The sequence below is a fragment of the Cynocephalus volans genome, chromosome 8, assembly GCF_027409185.1.
Source record: "Cynocephalus volans isolate mCynVol1 chromosome 8, mCynVol1.pri, whole genome shotgun sequence".
Classification (NCBI taxonomy): Eukaryota; Metazoa; Chordata; class Mammalia; order Dermoptera; family Cynocephalidae; genus Cynocephalus; species Cynocephalus volans.
The window spans coordinates 89,802,501-89,821,162 of record NC_084467.1 but is presented as its reverse complement, the minus strand read 5'-3'; the positions used below and the strand labels follow the sequence as shown (position 1 = coordinate 89,821,162).

At 36.6% G+C, this 18,662-nt stretch overlaps 1 protein-coding gene across 2 annotated transcripts in view; it reads left to right on the top strand.

Moving 5' to 3' along the window:
• Positions 1-13,466, top strand: part of OLFM3 (olfactomedin 3) — a 45,547-nt gene extending 32,081 nt beyond the window's left edge. For both annotated transcript variants that reach the window (XM_063106467.1, XM_063106466.1), the window contains 2 exons: positions 11,554-11,660; positions 12,789-13,466. In XM_063106467.1, the coding sequence (XP_062962537.1) occupies positions 11,554-11,660; positions 12,789-13,466 (785 nt within the window). The remainder of the gene's footprint in view (positions 1-11,553; positions 11,661-12,788) is intronic.
• The last annotated feature ends 5,196 nt before the right edge of the window (positions 13,467-18,662 follow it).

The window sequence follows — 18,662 nt, the reverse complement described above, 5'->3', positions numbered from 1 at the left end:
CAGTACACAGTATACAGTATATAAAGCTCTCTGAAGATACTAGGCTCTCTTCTGCCCTCTGAATTATCTCTTTTATCAGGGCCCTAGTTTTTCTGCACATCTATCTTGGTCATTCTTACTGTAAACTTTTTGAAAATATCTGGTCATCCTTGGTTATTCATTCATTTTTTGTGATTTGAACAATAAACCTGCTTGGAAACTGTGTATTTTGGTAGGGCTTGACACTTCTTTCCATGGCAAGTAGGCAGGAAGACTATCAGTGTCACGCAGGAGACCTTGTACCTACAATAACTTAGTTGCCTAAGTCTTTTCAGGTAATTAAACCAGTTTGGTATATATATATATACATAATATATACAAAAGAAAAAATATATATATTTTTTACTTGCCTTCTAGCGTCTTGCCTCTGGGGATGAAGACAAGATTAATTGCTCTTAAGGCGTGCTTTCAGTAGTGTCCCTGTTCTCAGAGCTGTTATGTCTCTCCCAACATATTCCTGAGTCCCTGACTTCTCTTCTTCAAGGCAGAGCATCTTCCTCCTCAGCTTTCACTCCTCTGCATAGACATTTATGCAACTTATCTCATCCTACATCCTTAATCTCGACTCTCATCACCTCTGCCTTCCAGAAATTTGTTAAAACTTTTTCTCCACTAATGGCTCGTGTGACTCATGTACCATTCTCTTTGCTTTAAGGTTGTTTTTGTTTGTTTGTTTGTTTGTTTTTTGGATTTTTAAAAATTTTAATGCTCTTATCTTCTGTTTATTTAGAAATATTTGTGCAGTACATCATTAAAGATCATATTACTTTTGCTTGATGCATATTGGGGAATACACTCAACTAGATCCATTCAGAATATGTTAATTTTTTCTAGTTCAAATTGATACTGCTTTACTCATAGATTGTTCATGCGTTTATAGCAAGTTGTACTGTTATATTCCAAATAGGTTTAGCCCCAAATTTTGCTATTCAATATAGATAATGCCATAAAGTCTTCTAAATATTAGTCTAGTTTATCAGGTTTAAGGAAATTGTAAAGTAATTCACTATGTAACAATGTCATCACATTTAGTTTCTTTAACAAAAGGGGAAAAATGTATTCATTTCAGGTTTAATGAAATACTCGAGATGATTAAATTTGTACTTATCACTCAAATAATAGTGCAAAATATCTTATCATTCTTAATCTTCCTAACTGCAAAGCTTACTATTCCACCAATTATAAATTACTATGAGGCACATATATAGAGAAAAATGAGTCCAAATAAGCGCCAAGCTAGAATTAGTTTTGTCCTTGATTTGCTTTGGGTTTCTGTTATTTTCCTTCCACACACAGTATCCAATAGGAATTAAACAGAAATTTATCAATTCTAAGGATAGGCAGAGGAGAATAGAAGAAATGTGGAACAAATAGGATGAAAAAGAAAAAGTGAAAAAAGAACAGAGAAAAAATAGATGGTATAAATGAATAAGAAAGTGTATTGCTTTGTTTGGACCAAAGGTCAACATTCATAGTCATGCATATAATGTATACATGACTCTTCCAATGTATATAATAAATCATTTTTATTTTATTTTTTTTAATTTTTATTTTTTATTATATATACATGTAGGGCACAAAGCTGATTTTCAATAATTGTTTAGGGCGGGCTCTGCGTTAAGGGCTGGGTGAGGACAGGGATACTTCATTCTGGCGTGATTATCAACGCCGGCTCCCTTCATCAGTGAGGACGGCGACTTCCGCGGCTCCTCTCGGAATTGGCACCCGGGCATGACTGAACGGAGCCTTGGCTAGGAGGTGTGCTCGCAGGGTTTCAAGATGGCGGTGGCTGTGGCAGTTGGCTCGGAGTAGCTGAGGTGGAAAAGGTGGCCACTGGGCCTCAGGCAGCCGGGAAACTTGTGGACCTTCCTCTTGCCATCTCTTAAGGGAGGACCGCTGCTGGTGGCCAGTCGTGGGGGCTGACCGCCACTTTGCCCTCGGCAGGAGAGGCTGCCTCATTTACAAGCAATAGCTTTGAAGAATGGAGCAGGAAAAGAACTGTTTCTTAGCTGCAAAAGCAAATCTCTAAACAGGGAACATGGCTCCAGGGCTGCTGTGGATGCAGACAGGATCCAGAGGCCGGGGCTGCACCTACGGCGGCCAGCTGCCCTATTCAGGATTCGAGGTTTCAGGCCGGCATAAAAGAAGATTCCTGGGAGCGCCCGAGCAGCGCCGCGGGACGAGGTGGCGGCGGCCAAGAATGGGGAAGGCGACAAACCAGAGGCAGAGAGTGAGCGCCTGACCTGGCACAGCCCTGTGAGTGACCCCTGGCCCAGCCCTGCTCGGGGGGCTGACGCCCACCCGGCTTCCGCCTGCATCACCAGGCCACTCACCGCCCTGGGGCTGCCTCCATTTTCCCAGGTGCTGGCAGCTCCAGCCCGGCTCGGATCCTCACTGAGCCTTCCCACTTCCTTGCCCCGGTGCGGGGCTTCCTGGGACCTGCAGGCCAGCCTCCCCTCCCACTCCCTCCGTGGTTCTCTGGCGGGGCTGGTGGCGTGGGGCATCCCCGGCCAGTGTTGGGAGGGCAAGGAAGTACGGGCAGGGCCGAATGTCACTCCACCACACCCTGGACTCCAGCCCCCGGTAAACTTCCTGTTACTAGGAGGCAGATACCATCTCTGCAGCCACCAGTTCGTAAAAACGCCTAACCAATTTCTGGTTGGGAATAGTGTGGTAGGAGAGTTCCCAAGTCTGCTTGAACCTGCCGGAGAGCTGGCTGCAGGCGGGCGCTAGACTCGGTCCATGCCGGGGGGATACAAAGGTGAACAAGCCCCAAGAAAGATCTACACAGTGCTACAAAGGCACCCAGAGTGACGGGTCGTCTGTGCCTAGCAGAAACCTGGTAGACTTCCTGTACTAGGCGGTGCTGAGCAGGGTCTTGAAGGCCCAGCTGATAGACGAGAGTTGCAGAAGACACATCCCAGCCCAGCCCAGGGCGCACAGAGAGGGGAGACGTGCGGCCAGGGAGGCAGACACTCGACAGAAACCACACACCCTGTGGGGTCGCCACTGCACGATCCAACAGCCTGGGCCAGAGCACACAGAACAGGGAGAAGTCCTGCACGGGAAGTGAAAGCTCAACAGAGATCACACACCTTGTGGTACCTGATCCACCAGCCCAGCAGAGTCCAATCTGACCAGAAAGGTGGCTCCCTGGAGAGGCCCAAGACCCGAGGCAACCATACACACACGGCACTAGAGGCCAACTGGGCAGTCACGGAGGTAGCCATACCACATTGGCAACCACAGCAACATCTTAGTTAGTCAATAGTCTCAAACTGGTGGACTGTGAAACCCCGTGCCACAATGAATAAACATCAAAAAAAAAGATACCAGAAATACAAAAAATCAAGAAAGTACACCACCAAAAGTTAATAAATTTCAAACTCTAGATCCTATAGAACAAGAAGCCCTTGAAATGACTGACAAGGAATTTCAAGTGATAATTCTAAGGAAACTGAATGAGATACAAGAAAACTCAGCTAGACATCATGATGAAATGAGGAAAAGTATACAGGATCTGAAAGAGGAAATGTACAAGGAAATCAATGTCCTGGAAAAAAATGTAGCAGAACTCGCTGAACTGAAGAAGTTATTCAACGAAATAAAAAACACAATGGAGAGTTTAACCAGCAGGCTTGTCGACGTTGAAGAGAGAATCTCTGAACTTGAAGATGGGCTGTTTGAAATAACACAAGCAGACAAAAAGAAAGAAAAAAGAATCAAGGACATGGAAGAAAATCTGAGAGAGATATCAGACAACCTCAAGCGCTCAAATATCCGAGTCATGGGTATTCCAGAAGGGGAGGAAAATGGAGATTCCATTGAAAACATATTCAACAAAATAGTGGCAGAAAACTTCCCAGGTATAGGAAAAATCACAGATCTTCAGATCCAGGAAGCTCAACGATCTCCAAACGTATTCAACCCAAAAAGGCCTTCTACAAGACATGTCATAGTCAAATTGGCAAAACTCAGAGACAAAGAGAGAATCTTAAAAGCTGCAAGAGAGAAGCGTCAAATCACCTATAAGGGAGCCCCAATCAGGTTAACATCAGACTTTTCATCACAAACCCTAAAAGCTAGAAAGGAATGGGATGATATATTCAAAATACTAAAAGACAAAGATTGCCAGCCAAGAATACTCTACCCTGCAAGGCTATCCTTCCGAAATGAAGGGAAAATAGTATATTTCTCAGACAAACAAAAACTGCAGGATTTCACTACCACACGACCACCCTTACAAGAAATCCTCAAGGGAGTACTGGGTTTGGTTCCTGAAAAATAACTACCACTGCCATAAAAACCCCCCAAAAATCAATACCCACTAGTATAATAAAAATGGCATTCATGAAGAGAAAACAAGCAAACAAAAAAGCTATCTACAACCTTAGGAACCAACAAACAAAGAAACCAAACAGTAAATCAGAAAGCACGGAACAAAAGACACCTAAGACAACCAAACAACCAATAAAATGCTAGGAATAAATCAACACCTTTCAATAAGAACTCTTAATGTAAAAGGCTTAAATTCCCCAGTCAAAAGACACAGACTGGCTGACTGGATCAAAAAGGAGGACCCAACTACATGCTACCTACAAGAGACCCACCTCACCCATAAAGATTCACATAGACTAAGACTAAAAGGATGGAAAAAGATTTACCATGCAAACAGAAAAGAAAAACAAGCTGGAGTACCTATTCTTATATCTGACAAAATAGACTTTAAACTAAAACCATAAAAAGAGACAATGAGGGACACTACTTAATGATAAAAGGACTGATCCATCAAGAAGACATAACAATCATAAATATGTACGCACCCAATGTTGGAGCAGCCAGATTTATAAAACGAACTCTATTAGACCTAAAGAAGGAAATAGACACTAATACCATAATAGCAGGGTACCTGAACACCCCACTGTCAATATTAGACAGATCATCTAGGCAAAGAATCAGTAGAGAAACACAAGATCTAAACAAGACTCTAGACCAATTGGAATTGGCAGATATCTACAGAACATTCCATCCAACAACCTCAGAATATTCATTCTTCTCATCAGCACATGGATCATTCTCCAGGATAGATCACATATTAGGTCACAAATCAAGTCTCAATAAATTCAAAAACATTGGAATTATCCCATGTATTTTCTCAGACCACAATGGACTAAAACTAGAAATTAATAACAAATGAAACTCTGGAAACTATACAAACACATGGAAATTAAACAGCATTCTACTTAATGACATATGGGTCCAAGAAGAAATCAAGGGGGAAATCAAAAAATTTATTGAAACTAATGAAAACAATGATACATCATACCAGAACCTGTGGGATACTGCAAAAGCAGTATTGAGGGGGAAATTTATTGCATTAAATGCTCACCTCAGAAGAATGGAAAGATGGCAAGTGAACAACCTAACACTTCACCTTAAAGAACTAGAAAAACAAGAACAATCCAAACCTAAAGTTAGCAGACGGAAAGAAATCATTAAGATCAGAGCAGAACTGAATGAAATTGAAACCCCCCCAAAAAAAAAAATTCAAAAGATCAATGAATCAAAAAGTTGGTTTTTTTGAAAAGATAAATAAAATTGAAAAACCACTAGCATGGCTAACAAAAAAAAGAAGAGAGAAGACTCAAATAACAAAAATTAGAAATGAAAAAGGCGATATTACAACTGATTCATCTGAAATACAAGGAATCATTCGAGACTACTATAAACAACTATATGCCAAGAAATTTGACAATCTGGAGGAAATGGATAAATTTCTGGACACACACAAGCTCCCAAAACTGAACCACGAAGACGTAGAAAATTTGAACAGACCAATAACAATAAAGGAGATTGAAGCTGTTATCAGTAGGCTCCCAACAAAGAAAAGCCCAGGACCAGATGGATTCACAGCAGAATTTTACCAAACATTCAAAGAGGAATTGACACTGATTCTTTACAAACTATTCCAAAAGATTGAAACAGATGCAAATCTCCCAAACTCATTCTATGAAGCAAACATCATCCTGATACCAAAACCAGGTAAAGATATAACCAAAAAAGAAAACTACAGGCCAATATCCTTGATGAATATAGATGCAAAAATCCTCACTAAATTACTAGCAAACAGAATACAGCAACACATACGTAAAATTATTCACCACGATCAAGTGGGATTCATCCCAGAGATGCAAGGTTGGTTCAACATACGCAAATCAATAAATGTGATACACCATATTAATAAACTCAAACACAAGGACCATATGATCATCTCTATAGATGCTGAAAAAGCATTTGATAAAGTTCAGCACTCATTCATGAAAAAGACCCTCTATAAGTTAGGTATAGAGGGAAAGTATCTCAACATAATTAAAGCCATATATGCCAAACCCACTGCCAATATCATCCTGAATGGGGAAAAGCTGAAATGGATGCCCACTCTCACCACTCCTATTCAACATAGTGTTGGAAGTACTAGCCAGAGCAATCAGAGAAGAGAAGGAAATAAAGGGCATCCAGATTGGAAAAGATGAAGTCAAACTGTCCCTGTTTGCAGATGACATGATCCTATATATTGAACAGCCTAAAACCTCTACAAAAAAACTGCTGGAATTGGTAAATGATTTCAGCACAGTAGCAGTATACAAAATCAACACACAAAAATCAGTAGCATTTCTTTTCTCTAATAGTGAACATGCAGAACGAGAAATCAAGAAAGCCTGCCCATTTACAATAGCCACCAAAAAATAAAATACTTAGGAATTGAGTTAACGAAGGACGTGAAAAATCTCTATAATGAGAACTACAAACCACTGCTGAGAGAAATTAGAGAGGATACAAGAAGATGGAAAGATATCCCATGCTCTTGGATTGGAAGAATCAACATAGTGAAAATGTCCACACTACCCAAAGTGATATACAAATTCAATGCAATCCCCATCAAAATTCCAAAGACATTTTTCTCAGAAATGGAAAAAACTATCCAGATATTTATATGGAATAATAAAAGACCATGCATAGCCAAAGCAATGCTGAGCAAAAAAAAATAAAGCTGGAGGCATAACACTACCTGACTCTAAGCTATACTACAAAGGTATAATAACCAAAACAGTATGGTACTGGCATAAAAACAGACATACTGATCAATGGAATAGAATAGAGAATCCAGAAATCAACCCACACACTTACTGCCATCTGATCTTTGACAAATGCACCAAGCCTATTCACTGGGGAAGGGACTGCCTCTTCAGCAAATGGTGCTGGGATAACTGGATATCCATATGCAGGAGAATGAAACTAGACCCATACCTCTCACCATATACCAAAATCAATTCAAAATGGATTAAGGATTTAAATATACACCCTGAAACAATAAAACTTCTTAAAGAAAACATAGGAGAAACACTTCAGGAAATAGGACTGGGCACAGACTTCATGAATATGACCCCAAAAGCACGGGCAACCAAAGGAAAAATAAACAAATGGGATTATATCAAACTAAAAAGCTTCTGCACAGCAAAAGAAACAATTAAAAGAGTTAAAAGACAACCAACAGAGTGGGAGAAAATATTTGAAAATATACATCTGACAAAGGATTAATATCCAGAATATATAAGGAACTCAAACAACTGTACAAGAAGAAAACAAGCAACCCAATTAAAAAATGGGCAAAAGAGCTAAGTAGGCATTTCTCTAAGGAAGATACACAAATGGCCAACAGACATATGAAAAAATGCTCAACATCACTCAGCATCTGGGAAATGCAAATCAAAACCACACTGAGATACCATCTAACCCCAGTTAGTCTGGCTAAAATCCAAAAGACTCTGAACGATTAATGCTGGCAAGGTTGCGGAGAAAAAGGAACTCTCATACATTGTTGGTGGGACTGCAAAATGGTGCAGCCTCTATGGAAAATGGTATGGAGGTTCTTCAAACAATTGCAGATAGATCTACCATATGACCCAGCTATCCCACTGTTGGGAATATACCCAGAGAAATGGAAATCATCAAGTCGAACGTATACCTGTTCCCCAATGTTCATCGCAGCACTCTTTACAATAGCCAAGAGTTGGAACCAGCCTAAATGTCCATCATCAGATGAGTGGATACGGAAAATGTGGTACATCTACACAATGGAATACTACTCAGCTATAAAAATGAATGAAATACTGCCATTTGCAACAACATGGATGGACCTTGAGAGAATTATATTAAGTGAAACGAGTCAGGCACAGAAAGAGAAATACCACATGTTCTCACTTATTGGTGGGAGCTAAAAATTAATATATAAATTCACACACACACACATAGACAACAACAACAACAAAAAAAAAACGGGGTGGGGGAAGAAGATATAACAACCACAATTACTTGAAGTTGATACGATAAGCAAAGAGTAAGGACATTGTTGGCGGGGAGGGGGGAGGGAGGAGGGAGGGAGGTTTTGGTAATAGGGAGCAATAATCAGCCACAATGTATATCGACAAAATAAAATTTAAATAAATAAATAAATAAAAATAATAATAATTGTTTAGAATGAGTGGTGGTTCGATCAGTATAGGCAGCTTACTCATCATTACAATACACAATCATTCTTTGTGTCCATTGACCAATTCCTCATCAGCCCCTTCCTTTTCCCCTTCCCCTCCCCTTTTCCACCTCTAGTTTTTTAAATGTTCGACTTATTACTGTGATTGTTGTTTATTTTTTCTCTCTGTCTCTCTTTATTGTTCACTTGTTTCTTTATGGATTCAGCTCCCAGTTATGAGTGAGAACGTGGTATTTCTCTTTCTGTACCTGGGTTGTCTAAAAATCTCAGAGAAATGCCTGGGTTTCTGTTTGGTTTCTGTTTGGGCATTTATGAAGTGCAAGCTATTCCTGAGATCTTCTTCACAGCTAGGGTGATAAAAATATTACAATTTTTGTTAAAGTCATTAATGTTTCATTATGTACTACACCTTTACATTTTCAGTGCATGTAACTTGAGAGCCTGAGAGCTTGAGTTTTAGATTTTTTTTTTCCTTGAGTGTGCATATCAGAGTGTGCTCTATAAGGCCCTGATATCTGTAAAAGGCATTTTTCCTTCCAAACTCTACCTCTTTTCAGATAGATTGTGATTGAATTTTTTTTTTTATTATTTTGGTTGTTTATTTGTTGCACCACAATTTTCAAATTTATTGTCTTAAGTTGTTCATAATATCCTCTTGTATTTTTAATTGCTGCTAGATCTATAGGGATATGCGCCTACTTATTCCTGAGGTTTTAAAATTCATTCTTTCTCTTTTGTTTCCCTTAATCATCTCATCAGATGCTTATCAGTTCTATTGCTCTTTTTGAAAGAATAATATTGACTTTGTTGATCCTCTCTACTAGATGCTTATTTCATTGATTTCTGCTATTATTTAATTTTTTTTCCTCCTTTTTCCTTTGGGGTTTTTTTGTTTGTTTGTTTGTTTGTTTGTTTTTGCTTTTTTTAATTTAAACTTTTGAGATGGATGTATGTAAGCTGTAATTTTCCCTCTAAATACAGCTTGACTGAATCTCACATTTTTTGATAAGTAGCATTTTAATTATTATTCAGTTAGTATATTTTCCAATTTCTATTTTGACGTCTTTTTAATCCATGGGTTCTTTAAAGTGTATTACTTAATTCAAAAACGTGAAGTTTTCTAGTTACTTTTGCTCTTGCTTAATAGAAATGGAGTTAAAAATAAAAACATTCTGTGTATTTTCAATCCATTGAAATTTATATCACTTTTATGTCCAGGATATGGTCAGTTCTCACAAATCTTCCATGTGTGCATGAAAAGAATGTGTGTTCTGCAGTTGTTGACTCCAGTGTTCTATATATATCTTTAAGGCCATGATTACTAGCATTGCTCAAATTTTCTGTCTCTCACTGATATTTTTGTCTGCTTTTTCTGCCAGTTTTACTGAGAGAAATGTTTTTAAATCTACTCTGATTGTCAGATGGTTTATTTCTCCTTGTAATTATATTGATTTTTTTACCTGGTGTATTTTGAGACCATATTATTAAGTATATCTTACTTGCGAATTAAATCTTTGCTTTTAGTGTAGGATTTTGAGCCAGTTTAGTCAGGAGATGACCTAGGTTTGCAGTTTGACATTACTATAGTTGCCTTCAGTGTACCAGGTTTTAAATTCCTCTAGCCCTACCTTGTATTTAGAATGTGAGATGGTTTGCTCTATAGGTTTTCTCAAGGTCTTCTCCACCAATTTTAGGTCTCCCTTTTTCTATTTGCCTCAGAGAGGATCTCTTCCCACTCTTCTTTCACTTTTGGTCCTCTTCTCTCTTCCAGGACTTTACGTTATCCCTTGTAATTACATAGGTGCTTATTGGTGAGGGTTGAGTGAGTGGCATTCTCTGTTTTGATTAAGCTTCAGTCTTTGACAGGTGCTGGGTCTATGGGTCTCATGGATGTTGTTTTCTCAGAGGTCTTGTCCCTTTTCCAACTGTAGTCATGAGCTCAGTGGTATTCCTGCTTCTCCCGGAGGGATACAGAAAATTTTTGTTTCCTTCTCTCAGTTTCAATGGGGTTTCACTTGAGTCTAGAGGAGGGCATTGTTTGTTTTCCTTCCTAACCCCAGCATTGTAGAGGAGAAAAGGAAGGATTCTCAGGGCTTCCACCGTGTGCGTGTGCGTGTGCGTGTGCGTGTGCGTGTGCGTACGGTGTGGTCTGTGGAGAAGAAATTACGAGTGGAACATGCAAACTCCCCCTATATTTTCAGCCACAAAGGAGTCTACATGTTCTCACCAGCCCACACTTGATCTTTAGTAATTCATGTATAATTCCAGTTGAATTCTTCTTACTGGTGTCTGGCTGTGTTTGTCCCAGCTAAGTAAATGCTTGCAGCCTGTTCTTTTCTGCAAGCATTTGTCTCTCTTTAGATTTAGGCTTGTCATTTCCCTGTGATTTCAGCTCTCTGATAGGTTCAAGAAAAGTCATGAATTTGCCATTTTTCTGACTTTTGTGGTGTACTTGTAAGGAGGGGGGGGGGAGTTCTTTTTATTTCATGGGTGATGCTCATTCACCAAAACAAATTGAAAATCAACTTGTAGAGAACTTTCTGGCTTGTATAAGTTATCCATAGTTACAAAGCATGTGAGTGTGGGAGGAACAGGGGTTGTTGGTAATCAGGTAAACAGGTCCATAAGCAGTTTGTTTAATTTTTCTGATTTCTTTACTTAGAAGAAGCAGCAGCTGAATTGGTATAGCGATAATGACTTTTCTCATTTATTTATTTTCAAATTGTACAAATCATTTCCCACTTTAAAATTCTACATTTTCTATTTAGAGCATTGAAAAAGCAACTACTCATGGTTCAAATTATGGTTAAAGGAACAGGACCCAATATGAATGATCATTAATGTGACATCAATTTCATGAATTTGCTTTGTTTTATAATCCTTTTCTTTGCTCTTGGTATGAGTATATGTGTTGGAGTCATTGGCCATGTTCACCCAACATGTTTATGTTTTTCTAATTTCAGCATGTGGCAAACTGATGAAAATCACAGGCCCAATTACAGTCAAGACATCTGGAACCCGATTTGGCGCTTGGATGACAGATCCTTTAGCATCTGAAAAAAATAACAGAGTATGTTGCTTTCACAAACGCCTTTGCTTAGAATTGTGTTTCATTTACATCTTTTCTCTAGTGGACTACTCATTTTCTTCAGGGATATTAGTTTCAACTTGAAAAGTGTTACATCATTTGCAGATATTTTCCATTTGATAATATTAATATATCTAAAGGTATATGGTCAATCTATTTTAGTAAAATGTTCTCTCCATCAGTATAATAAGTCTAATTCTTACTGGTTTTAGTCTTGTTTTATGCTTAAGAAGGGCTAATTACAAGCATATGAAATTCCCTGTGTACTCTTTCTATAATCTGCTCCTTTGTGTACAAACAAGATAGCACCAAATAAATGAAAAACTCAAGAGCTAACCAATTTACTAAATAAGCTAAACTGTCCCCTGGAGTCTAGAGGTAATTTTAAAAGAAATAGTATTGAACCTTTTGGGGGGTGTTTTCATAAGTTGGCAATGCCTGTATTATGTAGATCAATAAACTAGAAACCTAACCACAGTTCAATTTATGTTATATTACAGAATTCATTATAAATTAAGATTCTCAAGTGTTTCATCCAAGTGAGATTAGTCATTAAATTAGTAAAATTTTTTTATTAAAAGGTAGTTGTACCTATAAGCTGATCCAATGAACAAGTGTTACCAGAAGATTCTGTGGTACCCATAAAAAATAAATAAGCTGAGTATGAAAAATTAGAACATACAGTTTTTCAGAGCAAGGGAAAGAATAAATATAAACTGCTGCATGTTATGTTTTTTTCCAGTTTCACTGATCACCACATTGATCTATCAGGTGTTGTGATTTGCATTGACATATGTTTGGTTCACTCAGTGATATTAATTAAATGGTCAAAAATTTTTTAACAAATTAAAAAATTTAAAAAACAAAGAAGGATAAAGCAGAAAGCAAATCAACTCCAAGGCTGTAAATTCAGTTCCACATAGACCTTGTCAATATTTTTACAAAAGCCTTCAGTAGTATCACATTGCAGCAGGTCAGTGGTAAGATAATCTGGCTTCCAGAGCCTGAGAATTGTGACATTAATATGTGCTGATTCTCACTGTCTTTATTTTGGAATTCTTACAAAAGTACAGAATTTAGTCACCCCATTTATTTTTTTCTTCTTCTCAGGTCTGGTACATGGACAGTTATACTAACAATAAAATTGTCCGTGAGTACAAATCAATTGCAGACTTTGTCAGTGGGGCTGAATCAAGGACATACAATCTCCCTTTCAAGTGGGCAGGAACTAATCATGTTGTCTACAATGGCTCACTCTATTTTAATAAGTATCAGAGTAATATCATCATCAAATACAGCTTTGATATGGGGAGAGTGCTTGCCCAACGAAGCCTGGAGTATGCTGGTTTTCACAACGTTTACCCCTACACGTGGGGTGGATTCTCTGACATCGACCTAATGGCTGATGAAATCGGGCTGTGGGCTGTGTATGCAACTAACCAGAATGCAGGCAATATTGTCATCAGCCAGCTTAACCAAGATACCTTGGAGGTGATGAAGAGCTGGAGCACGGGCTACCCCAAGAGAAGTGCAGGAGAATCTTTCATGATCTGTGGGACACTGTATGTCACCAACTCCCACTTAACTGGAGCCAAGGTGTATTATTCCTATTCCACAAAAACCTCCACATATGAATACACAGACATTCCCTTCCATAACCAATACTTTCATATATCCATGCTTGACTACAATGCAAGAGATAGAGCTCTTTATGCCTGGAACAATGGCCACCAGGTCCTGTTCAATGTCACCCTTTTCCACATCATTAAGACTGAGGATGACACCTAGGAAAAAATGATTTGTTTTCATTGATCTAAACAGTGTCATTTGTGATTAACTCTGTAGGACTCCTTTTCTTTTTTCTTTCTTACAACTTTTCATCATTTCTCTAAAGCAAAGCATTTTTTATTGTAAAGTTGGTGTTTCAAAAAACAGCTGAGCTTGTCTAAGTTAATGTGTTAGAAACACATCTTAATTCCTAAATTTACAAAGCCTATTATGTCCTTGCCATGAAAAGCACTGAAAAGAGTTTAAGTGGCTAAAGTCATAGTTCTGCAAAAGATTAATGATCTGCCTTAGAGTCAGAGACTAATGGTGGCATAAATGCATGAATGTCTTTTTTTTTTTTTAACTCTGTCATTTTTTTACTGTCTTTTGCTCCACATCAGGAAATCATTTGGTAGGACTTAGGGGAAAAAGCACTTTCCCCCCATTTGCCTCTAAAAAAGATTTAAGGATTTCATTTCTATGGAAAAATAATGTTAATCATTTTTCTGTTAACACAATTCTCTGATGCGGTGCTGTACAGTCATTTTTAAATCTCTTGCTAACATTTTATTGGCAATATGTATTTCTACCATTGTAACCACCATTGTGCAATTGTATCTCTTCACTTCTATGAAAGTAATATTTTTTATAAAATACACTGAAATTCAATCTCAGTAATTATTTGAGTCAGTCTTCAAGTTTGGTCGGAAGGATCTTCTTGGCTTGCCCCTTTACACAAACATTATAAATCAAAAAGAAAATCAAACCAGATACCTTACATAGAGTCTTCATTTTATCCCCAGCTTACCAGATCACTGAAATTGAATACAAAAACTGATTCAGTACAGCTGAATTACTCTGTTCACTCCACTGAAGCACCCATGTAGTTGCTTGCAAAAGATGCAGCTGAGTCACAAAAATTGCATTTAAGTTGACTCTATTCATTGATTATACACTAAACAAAATTTTCTTTTCATAATTAAATATTATTATTTTAACTTACATTTTATACACAACTTGTAATAATGTAACCTTTGTTTCAGAACTCTAAAAGTACGTGAAGCACATATGAAAACTCTTAATAAGGAAAATTTCTGTAATGTCCTCTAGATTTAGATTTATGAGCCCTAGAAAGTTATTGTCAAGATTTGTGCAAAAGAAAGTGATAAGGAGACTTAGGACTCTATGTGCTTTCAAGTGTATAAATAACAAGTTCAGAAAATGAGATGGGAAGGCAACCCCATGTTACCCTGATTCATTGTATGTGCAGAAATAATGTAACCATAAAAGAAAAGCTTTAATAATATTTTATGTCAATAACTCCACAAAACATTTAATCAATATATACCAAACATATCATTGAGTTGGATGTATTTCCACATATTAAAATACTTCCCTAGGCAGCTTTATAAAAACTAAATGGGTTAGTTTTACAATTTACAATGCATATTCTATAATAAATAACATATAACTTAAATTGTTGTAAATGTTTAGTTTCACACATACATTATACCACAATTTTCTCTGAAAAATAAAAGTATAATAATTTAGATAAAGCATTGTATACAGAAATGCTACTATTTAAGGGTAATTAATTTCAAATGTCACAGTTAAAACATCATTCTCAAATATTTCACTGTCAAAATTGCAGGATTAAAAAACCCGATCTTGAAACTGTTGAGGTTTAACAATTTTTTTTTCCTACAAAAATTTACATTTAATGACCACTCTGGGTCCTTCTGCTAGGTGTCTTCTCTTTGAAAAAGTTTTCCTCTGCTATTGAGAGTCAGAAAGTTTAGGAGATTCACTTGTTATTGTACACACACCACAAAAATAATGAGTGAATACTTTGGATATCAATAATCTGTATGAGGAAAGAAAATCACATCAATTTCAGAAATAAAGGATTTTTAGTAGATGGCCTCTAATAAATATCTGAGTCTTCATTACTTGTCTTTAAAAAATGATAATATATGGTATCACCTGTATTCAAAATCTGGAAGATCACAGCTTCTTTGTGAGATGTGCTGCTTGTAAAGCTCTTTATGGTTTTCTATGTAAGTTTTCATCACCATACCCAATTTATAGTGTATGTGCTGCTAGAGCAAGCACAGATTTTATTATTGTCAATAGAAGTGGGGTAATATGAGTTTGAAAGTGTGATTTGCATTAATCATATACAGTTTAAAAGCATTTTTCTTAATAAATTATTATCAGTTTCGTGCCTGAAATAAACAAGAACTTGCTCTAATCACTGTTTTGTTTTAAATCTCCAACAAATAAAATAAATTTTAAGAGAGAAATAATGAGTATTTTAAAATTGTCCACATAATCCAAGCAGTAAATAAATCCATGCAGAGAAAGTCTTAATCCTACGTGAACTGTGTAACTGGTGTTTTCTGAATTAACCAGATTATTAACAAACTTCCATGTCATTAAAATAATAATATGCTCATGGTATGATTCTGTTTGTGTGTTATTTGTATTTGTGGCACTTGAATCACCATGCTTATTACTTGCACCTGAACTTTCATCTGTGAGTAAAGAAAACAGCAGACTTTCAGCGCATTACTAATATGTAGCAATAAAAGAGAAAATAACAGCAGATGCAGTACATACATAGAATTATGAGTGAGTAGTTAAGATTTCTCATAAAAGAATCTCTGATTCCTGTCTCCATAGTCTTAGAGTCATTTCACATTTAATAATCAGTAGTACTCTCTTTGATGAAATCTTATATTCAGAAAATAATGTTAACTTCTTATTCATTCCTACTCCTGATAAGAAACAGGTCTTCATATCTGAAAATTACCAGTTATAAGTCTAAGTTTTCCAACCAGAAGAATTATTTTTAAGATGTACTTATATAAAACTGTGCTTAAATTCATTTCAAAATAAAACCAGTTATTTTCCTACTGAGGTAAATTTTGCATATAATCATCCTTTAGCATTATTCTCCTTAAAGAATAGATCATTAAAAAAAATTATTGTCGGGTCTTCTTAGCACTCAAGATTACCAAATTGTTTCTTCAAATGTTAAATTTGAATGCAGTTGGTAGCAAAACTAAAAGTACCACTTCAAGTTGAAGCAATTATGAAAAATATAGCTAGCCATGGCAGTTTCTAAAGCCAAGTCTTTTAGAAATAGGATACTTTTGAAAACAGACTCAAAGATGGCATCTTGCTGACTTGATGAGGCTAAGTAAGATTATACACTTGGTTACACACAACTTGGAGTTTCTGTGGTATGGCCAAAGAATGGACACTTAGAGGCAAAGTGTACTCCGCTTTCTCCATCGTCACCTGTTAAGTGGACATGAGATGAGTCAGTATAAAGTGGTCAACCTGGTACTATAGGCAGAGAGATCGAATTAAAATTTAAATGCTATAGGATGATACAAAGCCTTAATTACTGGCTGCTTGTAGCTAGAAACAGTTATTTCTAGAAAGGTCCATCATCACTAAATAACATTCAGTTCAGTAGGGTGCATCCATACTAAAATCCAGATCAAGGAATGACTTCTGTTTCTAAAAGTTAACTCAGCATAAAACTGTTAACTAATAATTTGTCGTGAGCAGTAGCTTCAGAGAAAAATCTGTTATTTGACTTGTTGAACTAGTACTAGAAAAAATACAATGAAAACACTAGCTTGTGGATGAAAAAATGACTTCATAAAATCTTTTTATTATTTTTCTAAGAAATGATTAATTCGATTCATAAATTTTTTTAATAAAGAATAAAAAACTATTTGCTCTACCGTTTAACTGGTAGGAAATAAATCCTCCCCCAAACTGACTTTACCAAGCTGATTTATCTGACTCACATCTTGAAATTATGTTATGCAGTTTATCCCTTTTCGTTGATCTATTCCATCAGGCTTAGAGGGGTTTTAATCCTGTTTGGAGTCTGCCTTGTTTCCAAAATGTCAAATTTGTTGGCATAAAACTTATTCCCGTTGAAGCTCAGTTCCTCAAGTGCCAAATAAGTTTTATGAATATAAATTACTATTCAACATAGCTTGAAAATTATATAAAAGAAGAGAATAAAGTTGTACCTTTCCAAGAGTACGTAATAACTTTCATAACTATGACCATCTTAAAACATTGTTTTTAGTTAGACATGTGAAGCAATATAGTAAATATGGAAAAGTTCTCAGGAATATCTTCTTGTTGCGTGTAGTCCACTGGTAAACCCTATGCATATGTGTAGTTCAGTACCAAGCTGCATCCCTATGAAACTATAGTAATCCTGGAAAAGCTAACACTTATTTTTTTTTAAATGACTAAAATATTCCCTTGATATGTCATTCTTTACCACAACTCAGACTTGGAAATATTGCATATCAGCAGACATTTCCAGAAAATAAATATTATATGACAGAAATCTTGAAAATGGAATAAGAAATGAGCTGAATGAAACACAAGCCATTTTAAATTTAAAGCAAGCTATAGAAGTTTATCACATGATAGTAATGCATATCCAGCCAGCTATTTGTCTATCCCATTTGTGACTTCACTGAATTCGTATATATTACCAATGGGCAGCTCCAGAATTTACAGCTGGATGATACTGCATTATTTATTTGAAAAATAATCACCAAGCAAAACTATGTACTAGATAATGTTTTAAATGCTAGGAACACAGCTATTAACAGATGAATGAGGTCTCCATGTGCTTACTTTCTAGTGGGAACAGTCTACATCAAAAAATTAATAAAAAATAAGATCTGATTGTATTAATTGCTATGAAGGAAACAAAAAATCTATATGATAAAGAATGATTGGGTATTGCTAGGAGCGAGGTGGGGTAGGAGATGATATTTAGAGGGAATTGTCAAGGGAGGTCTCTCTGAAAAACAGTCTGCAATGGTAAATTCATTCAAAGTATGAAATGTCACCATCTAACCCATGGAAAAATTTTGATCTCTTCCTTTCTGTTCCTACAAATCTGTGGACCACATATTCCTAATATTTTTCTATTGCAGAAGTTTACTTTGGGAGGGGAGTTCAAAATTGCACTTCTAGGTATGACTAAAAATTTATATGCTAAATTTAATGTGTATTTGTGGTTGTGTATTCCTTCTGGTGGAATATTTACATTTTTCGTCAGCTTCTGAGAGAAAGCCATGACCCAAGAGACCACCACTATGTTGATTTGATCTAATTTAATCCCAAATTGATTAAATACCTTCATAACAAGCACTAAATGCTTGTCAT